The 21199-nt window shown below is 40.1% G+C and overlaps 1 protein-coding gene across 1 annotated transcript in view; it reads left to right on the top strand.

Moving 5' to 3' along the window:
* The window catches only part of LOC106577603 (uncharacterized), a 51943-nt gene that overhangs the window by 307 nt on the left and 30437 nt on the right, over positions 1-21199 (top strand). The window contains exons 1-2 of the mRNA XM_082964557.1: positions 1-392; positions 16401-17257. The exon at positions 1-392 is cut by the window's left edge and continues 307 nt beyond it. Of these exons, the coding sequence (XP_082820683.1) occupies positions 74-392; positions 16401-17257 (1176 nt within the window). The 5' untranslated portion in view covers positions 1-73. The remainder of the gene's footprint in view (positions 393-16400; positions 17258-21199) is intronic.

Below are 21199 nucleotides of genomic sequence, written 5' to 3'. Positions count from 1 at the left end.
ACCCTCTTTAATTGCACATATACGTTGCTAGTAAGTTAGCTAGCTGGATAACATAGCACTAGGCTAGTTACCCATGCTAACATCCCCGACCATGAGTTCACTAAGCTACTCCCCCCCTGATAAAGAAGAAGGGCTATGCTTGGCGGAGAAAGACGGTATTTGGCTGAACATTGTCGTAAAAGAGGAGAACGAAGAGGAGGATGTCACAGTAAAAAAAGAAGAGGGTGAAGCTGTTACAGTGAAACAAGAGGAAGAAACGTTCAGAGTGAAAGAGGAGGATGTTACCGTGAAACAAGAGGAGGAAGAGAAAGAGGAGGATGCAGTTTTTGGAGTGAAGACGGAGGGAGAGATAACTGTCACATCGGAAGAGACAGGAGATCTGATTAACACCAGTAAGTAGTGAGGGAGTTCGATTGAGTGCACCGCGTGACGTGAGCGGGTAAAAGCGGCTAACGTTAATCTGCGCAGCTCAGTCATGGTGTCAACAAAGCAGCCTGATGCATATTTCAGAAACAAACACATTTTTTTCTCCATAAAATATATGTTCGAGTTTTCATTGGGAAGGCAGACGCGTTTAAAAAAAATAAAAAGCAATCACTTTTGCATGTGAAAACAGAATTAAACTCATTAGGGTAATTTTGAATTAAACTCCCCATCCTGTAATTCTCATAGCAACCACTTTGTCACCAATTTTCCAACACTTTCCCTGGATACCGCTGGTCTTGCTCAACAAAAACATCTGTCTCGTCTCAACTTTTTAAGTCACTCCAACAAAACGATTTGGAGGTACATTGATCTAATATTTTGTCATTTAGAAAAAGTTATATATTCGGTACCAGTAAAAAGTTTGGACACACCTACTCATTCAAGGGTTTATCTTAATGTTTTACTATTTTCTACATTGTAGAATAATAGTGAAGACATCCAAACTATGAAATAACACATATGGAATCATGTATCAATCAAAAAAGTGTTAAACAAATCAAAATATATTTTATATGAGATTCTTCCAAGTAGCCAGCCTTTGCCCTGATGACAGCTTTGCACACTCTTGGCATTCTCTCAACCAGCTTCATGAGGTAGTCACCTGGAATGCATTTTACTTAACAGGTGTGCCTTGTTAATTTGTGGAATTTCTTTCCTCAATGCGTTTGAGCCAATCAGTTGTGTTGTGACAAGGTAGGTGTGGTCTTTTTACCCTATAAGGTAAAAGACCAAGTCCATATTATGACAAGAGCATCTCAAATATGCAAAGAGAAAGAAAAGCCCAACATTACTTTAAGACATGAAGGTCAGTCAATCCAGAACATTTCAAGAACTTTGTATAGTTAGTAACTATGCATATATGATAAACAGAGAGTAGCAGCAGCGTATAAGAGGGTTTGGGGGGGGGGGGGGGGGCACACAATGCAAATAGTCCGGGTAGCCATTTGATTACCTGTTCAGGAGTCTTATGGCTTGGAGGTAAAAACTGTTGAGTAGCCTTTTTGTCCTAGACTTGGCACTCCGGTACCGCCTGCCATGCGGTAGTAGAGAGAACAGTCTATGACGGCTGGCTGGGGTCTTTGACAATTTTTGGGGCCTTACTCTGACCGCCTGGTATAGAAGTCCTGGATCGCAGGGAGCTCGGCCCCAGTGATGTACTGGGCTGTACGCACTACTCCCTGTAGCGCCTTGCGGTCAGATGCCAAGCAGTTGCCATACCAAGCGGTGATGCAGCCATTCAAGATGCACTCGATGGTGCAGCTGTAGAACTTTTTAGAATCTGAGGGGCCATGCCAAATCTTTTCAGTCTTCTGAGGGTGAAGAGGCGTTGTTTTGCCCTCTTCACGACTGTGTTGGTGTGTTTGGATCATGGTAGATCCTTAGTGATGTGGACACAAAGGGAGTTGAAGCTCTCAAATGCTCCGCTACAGCCCGTCAATGGGAATGGGGGTGTGCTCGGCCCTCCATTTCATGTAGTCCACGTTCAGCTCCTTTGTCTTCCTGCCAGATCTCTGACATCCTCCCTATCGGCTGTCTCATTGTAGTCAGTGATCAGGCCTACCACCGTCGTGTCGTCGGCAAACTTAATGATGGTGTTGAAGTTGGTCGTGGGTGAACAGGGAGGAGAGTTGTCACGATACCAGATTTTTGACTTTGATACCTGGTTTAGTATCATATTACTCGATACCGAAACGATACTCAATACCAAAATGATACTCAATATAGGGTTGGGCGGTTTCCAGGTTTTCACATCGTCATACCGTCCTTCTCTCATTTTGGGATTTACGGTATTACCAGTTTAGTTACCAAGGGGGCGGCAAACAAATGCAAACAATACTATTGGGCATCTGTTACCAGAATGCTAACAAATTAAATATGCCAATGAGCGCAAACGAAAATAAACGATTTGCAAATACGGGCAGTCCAGCTCATAAAGTTATACATGTATAGGTAGGAGCTACCACGTCATTTTTGTTGAGTTTGGACATTTTAAAAGCTAATGTGAACAAGAGACATTGTGCAAATGAAAAAAGTTTTGATTCATGCTTGTCTGCTCTGAAGCAGCCTGTGTACATACTGTGTCTGCCTGGAGACACAAGGGCAAGGGGCATGCCCGCTGGTGCAGAGAAGAGAAGAGAGGGGGAGGAGCAGACAGCCGAGAATGGAGAGGAGAAAGAAACACAAGGAAATCATGATAGTGGCATTCAGCTGAACAGAACTCCCCCAACGGGCTTTGACTTCTCAAACATGGCAGAAAGCTTACACAATATGATGCCCCATCACCTTATTAATTCAGTAACTTACTTAGATAAACTTAGGGGTCGCGTTAACTTGCTAGTTAACGCGGAATTTTTGATTTTTCACGTGGGAAAAATATATGAATCGCTTAAGTCTCTTGCTGCATTTTGTTAACGCAGATCTGAAATGCTTCTTATTGTCATTTCTGCTTGGCATCAGACACATTTTGTGCGTCAGTTGCACTTCTCCAACTGAAGCTTAATTCACAAACAGGCATTCTATCAGTCAAAGTATGTGAGCTGAGTTGAGTGGTTGGAAATCCAGCTCATCGCTAGCTCATGGAGCAGTGTGGCACTCCAAGTACTTTCCAACCAACCGTTCCTTGCTCAAAGAAAAAAAAAACTGCTGCTCCATTCACTAAAATCACAATTTAACCAACACTCATCTATTTTTTGTGACTACCTGGACCTACCATTTGGTTTTGAAGTATTGAAACCAAACCATTGATTTGAATGGAAAGTATTTTAATAAAAAACAGGGAAAAGGTGACAGTAACAAGCGATAATCATTTCAAATAGGCTACATGTCGTATTAAACAGCATATAAACACTCTAAATAGGTCAGGAGCCAGACAGGTAGCCTAAGAAGGAACGAACATTAATTATTTAGGCTATATTAGTTCAATTATTTCAAGGCTATAGCTTACAAATAAATACATTGTGAAGCATTTGTGAGTGTGACACATTAGGTTAGCAGGGACATAAAGCGCTCAGCATGTAAACAACATTTCGTTGTATTAAATCATAGTCTATAAATTGCACATATAGGCTGTGACTTACTTAATTAAAAACAATTTAAAATAAAAATGCCTTATTAGGCACCATCTACGGTGCCTTTAAAAAAAAAATTTTTTAGCTAGAGTCTGTGGCTCCTGGCGAGCAGGCCAGCAGTGGAGAATACCCTCTGAGAGCTTGCAGAGCCACTGGGAATGCTTAACACCCTTCGGGCCACTTTTTCCAGGCTGGGCAGGGATGCTTAGTTGTTTTTATTCTTCATTTTTTTATAGGTAGGTCAAAAGGATTAATGAAAACAGAAAGCTCCTTGAAAGAAGTAATATATGCCAAAAACAATGATGGCCTATTGTATCGATTAGTGGTTCCCAACATTTTTCGGTTACTGTACCACCAACTGAATTTTGCTCTGTCCGGAGTACCCCTGAAGTACCTCCTTATGTGCATTTTACCAGTAGGCCTATGGTCTCATGAATCTTCTCAAGTACCCCGTGTGGATAGGCCAAGTACCCCTAGGGGCCTAGTACCCCTGGTTGCGAACCACTGGTATAGATAATAGAACAAAAATTAACAAAACTTTTAAGAGATCAGATTTTTTGTTTATAAATACTTTGCTACAATGACACACTTGCTAGCTACCCACCTCATTCCTTTCTGTTAGCATGTGCACATAGTAAGTACACCATCATGCTTTCGGGATACCTGTCTTTTCACATTCCACAATAATTATTGTGGACACTACATCACCACACTCCCTCTCTTGCTCTTACAGTACTCCTCCTCATCTTTGTAAGTCACCTTGACTTTTCTCCTGTGTGTTTTATCAGTTTCTTTATGAAAATATTTAGCATTCTAGATGACAGTAGCTAAAGCAAGAGGCTATAGCAGCACACAAGTAGACTACAAATGCTGGGCCGGGCATGCCCTGAGTCGCTACTGGCCGAGAAGGCTGACACTCCTGCCTTTGGTGAAACTCGCTCCATGCTCCAGTCAAATTGGGCATGCTCCACTCCTCTCTTCAGCTTCGCTCACATAAGTTGCTATCAGCAGACAGCGTTCCGACTGAGTGTAGCCAGCCAGCCTACTTTTTTCTGGTAAAATTCAAGATTAACTTAAAGCAAAACATTAGGAAATGTAGCTGGCTACATTCTTTCTATGATAAACATTAAAAATACACCACATGACCAAAAGTATGTGGACACCTGCTCGTCAAACATCCCATTCCAAAATCATGGACATTAATATGTAGTTGGTTCCTCCTTTGTTATAACAGCCTCCTCTCTTCTGGGAAGGCTTTCCTTTAGATGTTGGAACATTGCTGCAGGGACTTGCTTCCATTCAGCCACAAGAGCATTAGTAAGGTCGGGCACTGGTGTTGGGCGATTAGGCCTGGCTCGAAGTCGGCATTCCAATTCATCCCAAAGGTGTTTGATGGGGTTGAGGTCAGGGCTCTGTGCAGGCCAGTCAAGTTCTTCCACACCGATCTCGAAAAACCATTTCTGGACCTCGCTTTGTGCACGGGGGCATTGTCATGCTGAATCAGGAAAGGGCCTTCCCCAAACTGTTGCCGCAAAGTTGGAAGCACAGATATGTCTAGAATGTCATTGTATGCTGTAGCGTTAAGATTTCCCTTCACGGGAACTAAGGGTCCTAACCCTAACAATGAAAAACATCCCCAGACCATTGTTCCTCCTCCACCAAACTTTACATTTGGAACTATGTATTCGGAAGGTAACGTTCTCCTGGTGTCTGCCAAACTCAGATTCGTCCGTTGGACTGCCAAGTGGTGAAGTGTGATTCATCACTCCAAAGAACGCGTTTCCACTGCTCCAGAGTCCAATGGCGGCGAGCTTTACACCACTTCAGCCGACGCTTGGTTTTGTGCATGGTGATCTTAGGCTTGTGTGCGCCTGCTCGGCCATGGAAACCCATTTCATGAAGCTCCCGACGAACAGCTCTTTTGCTGACGTTGCTTTCAAAAGCAGTTTGGAATTCGGTAGTGAGTGTTGCAACCAAAAACTTTTTACATGCTATGCACTTCGGCACTCGGTGGTCCTGTCCTAAGCTTGTGTGGCCTACCACTTTGCGGTTGAGCTGTTGTTGCTCCTAGATGTTTCCATTTCACAATAACAGCACTTACAGTTGACTGGGGCAGCTCTGGCAGGGCAGATATTTGACAAACTGACTTGTTGGAAAGGTAGCATCCTAGGACTTTGCCACACTGAAAGTCACTGAGCTCTTCAGTAAGGCCATTCTATTGCCCATTTTTGTCTATGGCTATTGCATGGCTGTGTGCTCGATTTTTTTTTAAAATTTTTTTTATTTTTTTGTTTTTTTATACACCTGTCAGCAACGGGTGTGGCTGAAATCGCTGAATCCACTAATTTGAACAGGTGTCCACATACTTTTGTGTGTATAGTGTATGATGGCCGTGCATCGTTTTTGTACAAAAAAACTATTTTCATTTTAAGCTCATTAACTAATTTATTGTGGCTGCCAGCCAAATAGCTTTGTACATCTGTTTTAAAATGAAGCTATTTTCTGCAGAATGTGTTGCACTAATGTATTTTCTGTGAAGGAAAACTATAGTTGCACGTCCCTGCTCACTCTATTGAAGCAAAGAAAACACGGTTGACTTTCAATATAAACACGACCCCTGTCAATACACCGCTGCACTCACCTGCTCGTGCTTTCACCTGTTGTGCTATTTACAAACTAACACATGACCGCCTCAACTGTTCTGGGGAGCTATGATGAGCTTCATAATGTGACCGGTGAAATGAAGAACCTTATCTGCTTAATCTCCTAACATATTACAGAAATTGACTGCAAATATTTACTTAACTAGCTACAAATATTTAAAATGTATTGAAAAACGTCAAAGAAATAGTTTCCACTGTATTGAAAAACTATCCTGTGGCTATTTCCAAATAGCCTGGTATACGGTGTATATACAGTATACCGCCCAAGCCTAACTCAATATCAAATGATACCACAGCGAGGGGGGAAAAAAGGCCATATTAGTTAGTCACAGAATAACCACCAAGCTTTATTTATTTTTTTAAACATTGAACAACACTAACAAATACAAGAACATGTTTCAGTTTAATACAATACGTAAAAAAACTGATTTATCAATAATGGCAGTGGATGCAGAAAAGGCTTTCGACGGTCTTGAATGACTTTGGATAGTTAATATTTTCCAGCTGAAATAATACATTTAATAAAAATATTATATAAATGTCCTTAAGCCAGAAATATATACAAATAATACATTATCTGGTGAAATTGCTTTAGAAAGGGGCACAAGACAGGGATGTCCCCTCTCCCCCCTCCTGTTTGCACTGGCAAATAAAAAATAATTTGAACAAATCGCAAATAGAAATGACAGTACCCAAACGTAACGGGTATTGGTAAACATGAATATATATTAAACTTATTTGCAGATCTTCTGATATACCTGACCAATATTGAAAATGCAATACCCCCTTTGGTTAAAAATATTTTCAGAATACTCTAAAATCTCAGGATATAAAATTAACATGGAAAAAATGAAATAATGGCAATAGGAAAAAGAATAACTCGCACTCCTTTAAGTGGACTACAAAACATATTAAATACTTATGAAGCCTAATAAGTGACAGCAAAAAATTTATATATAAATGTAACTTTATACCATTACTTAAAAATATGAAAACACAGCTGTTAATTAAATGGAATAATCTTCCCATAAATCTGACGGGTAGACTAAACCTCTTCAGAATGGCATGGCTCCCAAAGTTTTTGTATTTATTTTCGGTAATACCAATTACCCCACCGAAGACATTCTTTAAAGTATACTCAGTCATAACATACTTTATATGACAAGTAAAACTTTCCTTTTTATACTATGAATTTTATATCTTCCTATCTCTGAGGGTGCTTTTAAACTTGCAGACTTATCAACTCACTACTCAGGGCTTTTTCTTGTGACATATAGTTAAATGCACTAAAGGGGAACAATGGGTATATATTAAAGGTGTGCATGCTCATCTTTAGAGTCTTTATGTGATTATTTTCTAAAGATAAAGCAAAAAAACATGAATAACTTCATAGGAATCACTATAACAGTATGGAAGACAATGAAACATATTCTACAAGAAGCAATATCACTCCCTAGAAACACAACCTTATGGAACAATCCTTGGATAGCTTTTCATAATTAATCAGTAAATTGGTCCACATGGAAAACTAAAGGCATAGAAACCGTAAATGACTTGGTAATAGGAAATACATTTATTTCCATAACAGCTTTAAAAAGCTATTTTGGATTGACCAAAGTAGATATTTTCAAATGCATGCAACTTAAAAATGTTACCACAGAATTTAAATTTGAAATCTTTTGGACATCAGAGCAATCTTGAGAGAATCCTATTTGAGTCAGAAATGGATATTCATGTGATGGATAAGCTACAAAAAAAGAGACCCGATCCAACTGACAATCTCTTAAAAATATATATAAACTATTGGAACCAAGAATAAAAAATAACTGATATTGGCACAAGATGAAGGGAATGTTGGACCATAACTAACGAGATTACAGTTAACGAAAAATGTACGCTTAATCCAGTATATGAATGTATAGAATTTTATTATACAAGATACACAATTCACAAATTCTATAGTACAATGACAGAGTCATGTCTGAAGTGTAAAGACACCAATGACTCAATATTTCATGACTTCTGGGAATGTTATGAAGTCCAAAAGTTATGGTCGGAGTTGGAAAGATGGCTGTCAGAAGTATTACAATATAAATGTACTTTTAATTTGTCTGTCTGCATATTTCAAGACATGGCATATGAGGGTACAATGAGATACCTGATGGGTGGGACAATAATTTTCTCATAACTCATCTTTTAAAAAATGTATATTTAAAAACTGAAAATCAACCAATCCTCTGTCGTTCACACAATGGAAAGGTCAAATGCTTTATTGTCTAAAAATGTAAAGTGTGTGGGCGACAGAGGGAAACAAAATTGTGCAGTAGTTGATGTTTGTAAGATGTCGTTGTTTGTATGTTTTGTATTGTTGATTAAATATATACACCTACCGTTCAAAAGTTTGGGGTCACTTAGAAATGTCCTTGTTTTTGAAAGAAAATAACATTTTTGGGCCATTAAAAAAACATCAAATTGATCAGAAATACAGTGTAGACATTGCTAATGTTGTAGATGACTATTGTTGCTGGAAACTGCTGATTTTTTTTATGGAATATCTGCATAGGCGCACAGAGGCCCATTATCAGCAACCATCACTCCTGTGTTCCAATGGCACGTTGTGTTAGATAATCCAAGTTTATCATTTTAAACGGCTAATTGATCATTAGAATACCCTTTTGCAATTATGTTAGCACAGCTGAAAACTGTTGTTCTAATTAAAGAAGCAATACAACTGGCCTTCTTTAGACTAGTTGAGTGTCTGGAGCATCAGCATTTGTGGGTTTGATTACAGGCTCAAAATGGCCAGAAACAAAGACCTTTCTTCTGAAACTCGTCAGTCTATCCTTGTTCTGAGAAATGAAGGCTATTCCCTGCGAGAAATGGCCAAGAAACTGAAGATCTCGTACAATGCTGTGTACTACTTCCTACACAGAACAGCTCAAACTGTCTCTAACCAGAATAGAAAGAGCAGTGGGAGGCTCCGGTGCACAACTGAGCAAGAGGGCAAGTACATTAGAGTGTCTAGTTGGAGAAACAGACACCTCACAAGTCCTCAACTAGCAGCTTTATTAAATAGAAACCGCAAAACACCAGTCTCAATGTCAACAGTGAAGAGTCGACTCCGTGATGCGGGCCTTCTGGCAGAGTTCCTCTGTCCAGTGTCTGTTATTTTGCCCATCTTAATCTTTTATTTTTATTGGCCAGTCTGAGATATGGCTTTTTCTTTGCAACTCTGCCTAGAAGGCCAGCATCCCGGAGTCGCCTTGTCACTGTTGATGTTGAGACAGGTGTTTTGTGGGTACTATTTAATAAAGCTGCCAGTTGAGGACTTGTGACGCGTCTGTTTCTCAAACTAGACACTCTAATGTACTTGTCCTCTTGCTCAGTTGTGCACCGGGGCCTCCCACTTTTTCTACAGCTTCCATATGTGTTGTTATGGCAGGCCAAAACCTGAGAAGATTCCATACAGGAAGTGCCCTGTCTGACAATTTCTTGTCCTTCAGTTGCATCTCTATCGAAAATACAGCATCTCTGCTGTAACGTGACATTTTCTAAGGCTTCCATTGGCTCTCAGAAGGCGCCAGAAAGTGTAATGGGGTGTCTGCAGTCTCTGGGCGAAGTACAGCAGCTCTGTTTGTGAGTGGTCAGCCTGGGAACAGTGAGACTGAGAAGTGCGTTCATGAGAATTCTCAATTTTTTTCTTTCAGCCTTTGAATGAATACAACGTCGCCCGGTTGGAATATTATCGCTATTTTACGAGAAAAATCGCATAAAAATTGATTTTAAACAGCGTTTGACATAGTTCGAAGTACGGTAATGGAATATTTTGATTTTTTTTGTCACGAAATACGCTCGTGTGTCACCCTTCGGATAGTGACCTGAACGCACAAACAAAACGGAGGTATTTGAATATAACTATGGATTATTTGGAACCAAAACAACATTTGTTGTTGAAGTAGAAGTCCTGGGAGTGCATTCTGACGAAGAACAGCAAAGGTAATCAAATTTTTCTTATAGTAATTCTGAGTTTGGTGAGGGCCAAACTTGGTGGGTGTCAAATTAGCTAGCCGTGATGGCCGGGCTATGTACTCAGAATATTGCAAAATGTGCTTTCGCCAAAAAGCTATTTTAAAATCTGACACCGCGATTGCATAAAGGAGTTCTGTATCTATAATTCTTAAAACAATTGTTATGTATTTTGTGAATGTTAATCATGAGTAATTTAGGAAATTCACCGGAAGTTTGCGGTGGGTATGCTAGTTCTGAACATCACATGCTAATGTAAAAAGCTGTTTTTTGATATAAATATGAACTTGATTGAACAAAACATGCATGTATTGTATATCATAATGTCCTAGGAGTGTCATCTGATGAAGATCATCAAAGGTTAGTGCTGCATTTAGCTGTGGTTTGGGTTTTTGTGACATATATGCTTGCTTTGAAAATGGCTGTGATTATTTTTGGCAGGGTACTCTTCTGACATAATCTAATGTTTTGTAAGCGTCCCACCTCGCCCAGCGAGGTTAAGGTCTGGGGAGTTTCCTGGCCATGGACACAAAATATCAATGTTTTGTTCCCCGAGTCACTTAGTTATCACGTTTGCCTTTTGACAAGATGCTCCATCATGCTGGAAAAGGCATTGTTCATCACCAAACTGTTCCTGGATGGCTGGGAGAAGTTGCTCTCGGAGGATGTGTTGGCACCATTCTTTATTCATGGCTGTGTTCTTAGGCAAAATTGTGAGTGAGCCCACTGCCTTGGCTGAGAAGCAACCCCACACATGAATGGTCTCGGGATGCTTTACTGTTGGCATGACACAGGACTGATGGTAGCGCTCACCTTGTCTTCTCCGGACAAACTTTTTTCCGGCTGTCCCAAACAATCGGGAAGGGGATTCATCCGAGAAAATTACTTTACCCCAGTCCTCAGCAGTCCAATCCCTGTACCTTTTGCAGAATATCAGTCTGTCCCTGATGTTTTTCCTGGAGAGAGAGAAGTGGCTTCTTTGCTGCCCTTCTTGACACCAGGCCATCCTCCAAAATTCTTTGCCTCACTCTGCGTGCAGATGCACTCACACCTGCCTGCTGCCATTCCTGAGCAAGCTCTGTACTGGTGGTGTCCCGATCACGCAGCTGAATCAACTTTAGGAGACGGTCCTGGGGCTTGCAGGACTTTCTTGGACGCCCTGAAGCCTTCTTCACAACAATTGAACCGCTCTCCTTGAAGTTCTTGATGATTCGATAAATGGTTGATTTAGGTGCAATCTTACTGGCGGCAATATCTTTGCCTGTGAAGCCCTTTTTGTGCAAAGCAATGATGACGGCACATGTTTCCTTGCAGGTAACCATGGTTGAGAGAGGAAGAACAATGATTCCAAGCACCACCCTCCAGTCTGTTATTCGAACTCAATCAGCATGACAGAGTGATCTCCAGCCTTGTCTTCGTCAACACTCACACCTGTGTTAACGAGAGAATCACTGACATGGTGTCAGCTGGTCCTTTTGTGGCAGGGCTGAAATGCAGTAGAAATGTTTTTTGGGATTCAGTTCATTTGCATGGCAAAGAGGGACTTTGCAATTAATTGCAATGCATCTGATCACTCTTCATAACATTCTGGAGTATATGCAAATTGCCATTATACAAACTGAGGCAGCAGACTTTCAAAATTTATTTTTGTGTCATTCTCAAAACTTTTGGCCACCACTGTACAAAAGCGTAAATCATAAAAAAACCTTGAATGAGTTGCTGTGTCAACTTTTGACTGGTACTGTATACATATTTTTTTCTTTGCTTAATTACATCTAGACGTTCCGCTAGCGAAACACCGCTCCAATATCCAATGATTGGGCGTGGCGCGAAATACAAACTCCTCGAAAATCCGAAAACTTCAATTTTTCAAACATATGACTATTTTACAGCATTTTAAAGACAAGACTCTCCTTTATCTAACCACACTGTCCGATTTCAAAAAGGCTTTACAACGAAAGCAAAACATTAGATTATGTCAGGAGAGTACCCAGCCAGAAATAATCAGACACCCATTTTTCAAGCTAGCATATAATGTCACAAAAAACAAAACCACAGCTAAATGCAGCACTAACCTTTGATGATCTTCATCAGATGACACTCCTAGGACATTATGTTATACAATACATGCATGTTTTGGTCAATCAAGTTCATATTTATATCAAAAATCAGCTTTTTTACATTAGCATGTGACGTTCAGAACTAGCATTCCCACCGAACACTTCCGGTGAATTTACTAAATTACTCACGATAAACGTTCACAAAAAACATAACAATTATTTTAAGAATTATAGATACAGAACTCCTTTATGCAATCGCGGTGTCCGATTTTAAAATAGCTTTTCGGTGAAAGCACATTTTGCAATATTCTGAGTACATAGCCCGGCCATCATGGCTAGCTCTTTTGACACCCACCAAATTTGGTACTCACCAAACTCAGATTTACTATAAGAAAAATTGGATTACCTTTGCTGTTCTTCGTCAGAATGCACTCCCAGGACTTCTACTTCAATAACAAATGTTGGTTTGGTTCCAAATAATCCAAATAATTCGTGACAAAAAATTTCAAAATATTCCATTACCGTACTTCGAAGCATGTCAAACGCTGTTTAAAATAAATTTTTATGCTATTTGTCTCGTAAAAAAGCGATAATATTCCGACCGGGAAACCCTGTTTTCGTTCAAAGACGAAAAAATAAAAACATGGAGTCGTCTCGTGCACGCGCCCCCAGTCTCATTGTTCTCAGATCGACCACTATCCAAATGCGCTACTGTTTTTCAGCCATGGCCTGCAAAGTCATCATTCAACGTTCTGGCGCCATCTGAGAGCCTATGGGAGCGTTAGAAAATGTCACGTTACAGCAGAGATCCCCTGTTTTGGATAGAGATGATCAAGAAGGCCAAGAAATAGTCAGAGAGGGCGCTTCCTGTTTGGAATCTTCTCAGGTTTTGGCCTGCCAAATGAGTTCTGTTATACTCACAGACACCATTCAAACAGTTTTAGAAACTTGAGTGTTTTCTATCCAAAGCTAATAATTATATGCATATTCTAGTTTCTGGGCAGGAGTAATAATCAGATTAAATCGGGTACGTTTTTTATCCGGCCGTGAAAATACTGCCCCCTATCCATAACAAGTTAAAATCGGACACCGCGATTGCATAAAGGAGTTCTGTATCTATAATTCTTAAAATAATTGTTATGTTTTTTGTGAACGTTTATCGTGAGTAATTTAGTAAATTCACCGGAAGTGTTCGGTGGGAATGCTAGTTCTGAACGTCACATGCTAATGTAAAAAGCTGTTTTTTGATATAAATATGAACTTGATTGAACAAAACATGCATGTATTGTATAACGTAATGTCCTAGGAGTGTCATCTGATGAAGATCATCAGGAGTAATAACCAGATTAAATCGGGTACGTTTTTTATCCGGCCGTGAAAATACTGCCCCCTATCCATAACAAGTTAATAGGTAGGGCTCAAAACAGGTGGGGCTCTGCCACTGATGGGTAAAATATCCCTTTGAGCATGGTGCAGTTATTAATTACACTTTGGTGTATGAATACAACCAGCCACTACAAAGATACAGGTGCCTTTCCTTACTCAGTTGCCTGAGAGGAAGGAAACTGCTCAAGGATGGATCAACAGCATTGTAGTTACTCCACAATACTAACATAAATGACAGAATGAAAATCAGGAAGCCTGTATACATTAAAAAGATTCCAAAACATGCATCCTGTTTGCAATAAGTCACTTAAGTTAGACTGCAAAAAATGTGGGGAAGAAATTAACTTTTTGTCCAGTCCACAGAGTGTTATGTTTGGGGCAAATCCAGTACAACACATCACTGAATACCACTCTTCATATTTACAAGCATGGTGGGGACTGCATCATGTTATGGGTATGCTTGTCATGGGCAAGGACTAGGGAGTTTTTTTAGGATAAAAAGAAACGGAATAGAGCTAAGCATAGGCAAAATCCTAGAGGAAAGTCTGCTTTCCAACAGACACTGAGTAACAAATTCACCTTTTCAGCAGGACAATTACCTAAAACACAAGGCCAAATATATACTGGAGTTGGGAAAGGGGGACCTAGTCAGTTGAACAACTGAATGCCTTCAATTGAAATGTGTCTTCCGCATTTAACCCAACCCCTCTGAATCAGAGAGGTGCGGGGGGCTGCCTTAACCTGTTAGGGCTAGGGGGCAGCATTTGCACGTCTGGATCAAAAAAATGTACCCGATTTAATCTGGTTACTAATCCTACCCAGTAACTAGAATATGCATATACTTATTATATATGGATAGAAAACACTCTAAAGTTTCTAAAACTGTTTGAATGGTGTCTGTGAGTATAACAGAACTCATTTGGCAGGCAAAACCCTGAGACATTTTCTGACAGGAAGTGGATACCTGATGTGTTGTATTGACTTTAAACCTATCCCATTGAAAAACACAGGGGCTGAGGAATATTTTGGCACTTCCTATTGCTTCCACTAGATGTCACCAGCCTTTACAAAGTGTTTTGAGTCTTCTGGAGGGAGATCTGACCGAACAAGAGCCATGGAACGATGATGTCCCATTAGACACCTGGCGCGCGAGTTCATGTTGGGTACCCTCGTTCCAATACGTTATAAAAGAGTATGCATTCGTCCACCTTGAATATTATTCATGTTCTGGTTAAAAAAGGCCCTAATGATTTATGCTATACAACGTTTGACATGTTTGAACGAACGGAAATATATTTTTTCCCCTCGTTCATGACGAGAAGTCCGGCTGGCTTAGATCATGTGCTAACAAGACGGAGATTTTTGGACATAAATGATGAGCTTTTTTGAACAAAACTACATTCGTTATGGACCTGTGATACCTGGAAGTGACATCTGATGAAGAGAATCAAAGGTAATGGATTATTTACATAGTATTTTCGATTTTAGATCTCCCCAACATGACGTCTAGTCTGTATCGCAACGCGTATTTTTCTGGGCGCAGTGCTCAGATTATTGCAAAGTGTGATTTCCCAGTAAGGTTATTTTTAAATCTGGCAAGTTGATTGCGTTCAAGAGATGTAAATCTATAATTCTTTAAATGACAATATAATATTTTACCAATGTTTTCTAATTTTAATTATTTAATTTGTGACGCTGACTTGACTGCCGGTTATTGGAGGGAAACGATTTCCTCAACATCAATGCCATAGTAAAACGCTGTTTTTGGATATAAATATGAACTTGATAGAACTAAAAATGCATGCATTGTCTAACATAATGTCCTAGGAGTGTCATCTGATGGAGATTGTAAAAGGTTAGTGCATCATTTTAGCTGGTTTTATGGTTTTGGTGACCCTGTCTTTGACTTGACAAAACATTACACACAACTCTTGTAAATGTACTGTCCTAACATACTCTAAATTTATGCTTTCGCCGTAAAACCTTTTTGAAATCGTAAAACGTGGTTAGATTAAGGAGATGTTTATCTTTCAAATGGTGTAAAATAGTTGTATTTTTGAAAAATTTGAATTTTGACATTTATTTGGATTCAAATTTGCCGCTCTTGAAATGCACCTGCTGTTGATGGAGTGCACCACGGGTGGCACGCTAGCGTCCCACCTAGCCCATAGAGGTTAATCGACATCCACGTCTTCAGCGCCCGGGGAACAGTGGGTTAACTGCCTTGCTCAAGGCCAGAAGGACAGATTTTTACCTAGTCAGTTCGGGGATTCAATCGAGCAACCTTTCAGTTACTGGCCCAATGCTCTAACCAGAAGTTGCTTACCATGATGACATTCAATCTTCCTGAGTGGTCTAATGACAGTATTGACTTAAATCGGCTTGAAAATGGCTTTCTAGCAAGGATCATCAACCAACTTCACAGAGCTTGAAGAATGTTTTTAAGAATAAAGGGCAAATATTGTACAATCCATGTGTGCAAAGCTCTTAGAGACTTACTCAGAAAGATTCACAGCTGTAATCACTGCCAAAGGTGATTCTAACATGTCTTGAATACATGTTGATTACTTATCTAATCTAGTTATATTAGTGATTTATTTTCCATTAAAAAAAAATATTACATTTTTCTTCCACTTCGACATTGAGTAATTTATGTAGATTGTTGACAAAAAATGACAATGAAGTCCCTTTTTAATTATTCTCTTTGGCAGGAGAGAAGCCAGACTGTCACTCTGACAGCGAAAAGAGTCCTCCAGGGGAACCAGACCCAGAGACGCCCAAATCAGCAGCAAGACACCACTGCTCCCAGTGTGGAAAGAGTTTTACTCTGCTATGGAACCTGAAAATACACAATAGAATACACTCCGGAGAGAAGCCATACCACTGCTCCCAATGTGGAATGACTTTTACCTGGTTAGGTAGCCTGAAAACGCATGAGAGGGCACACACAGGAGAAAAACCTTTCCAATGTTCCCACTGTGGAAAGAGTTTTACCCAGTTAGGAGACTTGAATAGGCACGAGAGGATGCATGGAGAAGAGAAGCCCTACCAATGCTCCCAGTGTGGAAAAAGTTTTAGGTGGTTAGTGAGCCTGAAAACACACGAGAGAATACACACAGGAGAAAAGCCTTACCACTGTTCCCACTGTGGAAAGAGTTTTAGGGGGTCAGTGAGCCTGAAACAGCATGAGAGAATACACACAGGAGAGAAACCTTACCACTGTTCCCACTGTGAAAAGAGTTTTAGGTGGTTAGGGACCTTGAAATTGCATGTGAGGACCCACACAGGAGAAAAGCCATACCAATGCTCCCTGTGTGGAAAGAGTTTTACCAAGTTATGGGGCCTGAGTAGGCATGAGAGGACACATACAGTGGGGGATAACACCTACCACTGCTCCTTGTGTGGAAAGAGATTTACCCAGTTAGTGGCCTTGAAAGAGCATGAAATAATACATACAAATACACAGGAGGAGAAGACATACCACTGTTCTCATTGTGGAAAGACATTTTCCCAGTCAGAGGACCTGAAATCACATGAGCGAATAGAGAGGTTGTGTTCTGACTTATGTTTTTGACTGTGGTATTTTTTTTATGCCACATGAAATAGTCATTACTTCGGTTGTTTTTTCCATATTGAGACGTGATCGTGTCTATAAATCAGATTAAATATTTTAATGTGTATTTTGTTTTGATTGAATGGATACAAGTATAAACCCTCCAATGTTGTTCATTATGTTATTTGGATATTGCAAAATGTGAATTATTATATAAGTAGCCTTGCACGAGCCTAGGCTTCTCTGAGCCAGAACGGCTCATAGGATCAGGAGCCTTTCTCCTATTTCCGTAGTGTGAGGCACCTTGATGCAGTCTATTAAATGATTATATAGATTCATGGAATTTTGCATTTCTTGATTCTAACCTCTTGAATTTGAAATATGATTTGGATATTGCTAAATTCATTTGATTGAATTTGATTGGAAACACTATTACAGTTGCGGCCAAATATGTAGGCACCCTTGCACTTTTCTTGAATAATTCCCTAATTCTTCTAAAGTAAGTTGAAATTGAAAGAATCTTTTGGTCTCCACATCTTTTGGGATTTTCAACATTGTGGAACCAATTTTATTTGTGTAAACATTTACAATTTTAATTCAGAAAATAAAGACATGGCATGGACAAAGTTCTTGGCAGCCCGGAAGCAAGTACTTGGTTGCAACGGGTGACAATATATTTGACAGCAACTGTGTATGATTTGGATATTGCAAAATGTAAATGATTAAATCGTTGAATTGAGTGTGCATTTCTTGATTCTAACCTTATAACCTCTTGAATTTAGTTGTTTCATTGAGTTAATTTGTCTACTAGTCATCAAGCTAAAGGAATATAAAATGTGTTACGTTCTGATAACATTGATAAGTTGTTGACATGAAAAACATTCACTACTTCATGAATGTTCCCATCAGTATCATTCCACCATGTCAGAGTACACAGATGCTGATTGTAAAAATTATTTGATTAATACAACTCATTTTTGTGTCAATAGAAATAAAATGTGGAAGGCCTGCGCCATTAGTGGACGTTCATTATAAACTGTAGATTACGACATATGTATTGTTACATGTAGAAGCATTATAGATTTACAGGCTTATTTTTAATCTGTTTATTTGATTGAATAAGAAATTGCCTTTAAATGTGGATGTGTAGTGTACGTTTTCAAATTCTTACTCATTAAGTCTGAATAATCAATCAAAACATGCTGATCTTTGTATGTCTCTATTATTATATTTATAAAATTAAATCTATAAATGATTTGATATTTCATAAAAATAAATATTCAACATGCATGTCTTCAACAACAACTTTCACTCTGATTCATTCAGCCACCTTGGTAACTTGCTAGCCAACATAGCTGAAACATTGGAGCTCTTTAAATGCTTTCTGTGTATATTGGTCCCTGTGTTTTAAACACACTTCTGTCCTATAGCTAATCTCAGCAAAAAAATAAACGTCCTCTCACTGTCAACTTCGTTTATTTTCAGCAAACTTAACATGTGTAAATATTTGTATGAACATAAGATTCAACAACTGAGACATGAACTGAACAAGTTCCACAGACGTGACTAATAGAAATGGAATAAAGTGTCCCTGAACAAGGGGGGGGGGGGGGGGGTCAAAATCAAAAGTAACAGTCAGTATCTGGTGTGGCCTGTCGGGTTCATCTTGGGGTCATGATAGGGGCTGTACCAAATGTTTCATGTATTATAATAATTGATTATGCTTATGTTGTAATAATAGAAGGGGAGGGGTTATAAGACCCCTCCCTTCTTACATGTATAGGGTCCTAGACTACAGATTAACAATATGTATATTCATTATGAAGGTTTAAAATTGTTCCACAATTTTTTTCTAGTCTCTGCCTCTTATAAAGAAACGGTCTGAGAAATGTGTGACTGTGAGACAGAACTCTGAAGGGGAGTGTAAGAGATAAGAGACTAGTAAGACATTCCACTATAAATCAATTTGGGGAGTGGACATTTACTGCTGAGCTTTTAGATAACACTGAAACTCTTGTTTATATAGCTGTGTAGGCATGGGTTTGGTCTCATGAGTAGAAGGTAATGACGTAGGCAGTGCCATCACTAAGATATATGACTGTAGGCATAATAAAACAACTCGGACCCTTTTCTATTTTGCAGAACTTACTCGGAAACATTCGTGCTATGTTCCTGTTGTCAACTTCTGTCTGCAATTGCATTCATAATTTAATGACTGATTTACTTAAAGATATTGTCTGAATGCTAACTTCACCAATGAGCCAATGATTGACAAGGAACAAGGAACAAACCCCAACAGGCCACCAGCTGCGTTAAGTACTGCAGTGCATCTCCTCATGGACTGCACCAGATTTGCCAGTTATTGCTGTGGGATGTTACCCCACTCTTCCACCAAGGCACCTGCAAGTTCCCGGACATTTCTGGGGGAATGGCCCTAGCCCTCACCCTCCGATCCAACAGGTCCCAGACATGCTCCATGGGATTGAGATCCGGGCTCTTCACTGGCCATGGCAGAACACTGACATTCCTGTCTTGCAGGAAATCATGCACAGGACAAGCAGTATGGCTGGTGTCATTGTCATGCTGGAGGGTCATGTCAGGATGAGCCTGCAGGAAGTGTATCACATGAGGGAGGAGGATGTCTTCCCTGTAACCCACAGCGTTAAGATTGCCTGCAATGACAACAAGCTCTGTCCGATGATGCTGTGACACACAGCCCAAGACCATGACGGACCCTCCACCTCCAAATTGATCCTGCTCCAGAGTACAGGCCTCGGTGTAACCCTTATTCCTTCGATGATAAATGCGAATCCAACCATCACCCCTGGTGAGACAAAACCGTGACTCGTCAGTGAAGAGCACTTTTTGCCAGTCCTGTCTGGTCCAGCGACGGTGGGTTTGTGCCCATAGGCGACGTTGTTGCCGGTGATGTCTGGTGAGGACCTGCCTTACGACAGGCCTACAATCCCTCAGTCCAGCCTCTCTCAGCCTATTGCAGACAGTCTGAGCACTAATGGAGGGATTGGGCGTTCCTGGTGTAACTCGGGCAGTTACCTGTACCTGTCCCGCAGGTGTGATGTTCAGATGTACTGATCTTGTGCAGGTGTTGTTACACGTGGTTTGCCACTGCAAGGACGATCAGCTGTCCATCCTGCCTCCCTGTAGCGCTGTCTTAGGTTTATTGCCCTGGCCACATCTGCAGTACTCATGTCTCCGTGCAGCATGCCGAAGGCATATTCACGCAGATGACCAAGGGACCCTGGGCATCTTTCTTTTGGTGTTTTTCAAAGTCAGTAGTGTAGGGGTTAGGGTCCCAAAGACCGTCCGGGGACCTTAATATTAATATGTTTTGCTGCAGGCCTTTTAATAGATACTGTTGCTATGTGTCTGAACTCTGCCACTATACTTTGCACAAGCTATCTATATTAGTCTTTGCGGTTAAGCCCTAGCTGTTGCAAGAGTGTGCTTGCAGGCTAGGTCTGAGTCGGACCGAAACTAGATAAAAATAAGTAACCACTGTCTGATTTTGACATTTTGATCTTGTGTGACAGTGGACAATGCTAATGAATTCAGAGAAGTTACTGTACTAGGTTACCTTATAAGGTAACAGCTTATTGCAGCATATTGCTGCACACATACATTGACGTAGGTGATCATACCACCAGGGAGTGATCACATGTATATAATCAGCTGCGCCCTTTGGTTAGTTGCAGAACTTACTCTGAAACATACATGCTGTGTTTCAAATCAAATGAAATTGTATTTGTCACATACACATGGTTAGCAGATGTTAATGCGAGTGTAGCGAAATGCTTGTGCTTCTAGTTCCGAACATGCAGTAATATCTAACAAGTAATCTAACAATTTCACAGCAACCACCTTATACACACAAGTGTAAGGGAATGAATAAGAATATGTACATAAAAATATATGGATGAGCGATGGCCGAACGGCATA

Source organism: Salmo salar, chromosome 18 (assembly GCF_965601325.2).
Source record: "Salmo salar chromosome 18, fSalSal1, whole genome shotgun sequence".
NCBI lineage: Eukaryota > Metazoa > Chordata > Actinopteri > Salmoniformes > Salmonidae > Salmo > Salmo salar.
This window is presented reverse-complemented; position numbering and strand designations above follow the sequence as displayed.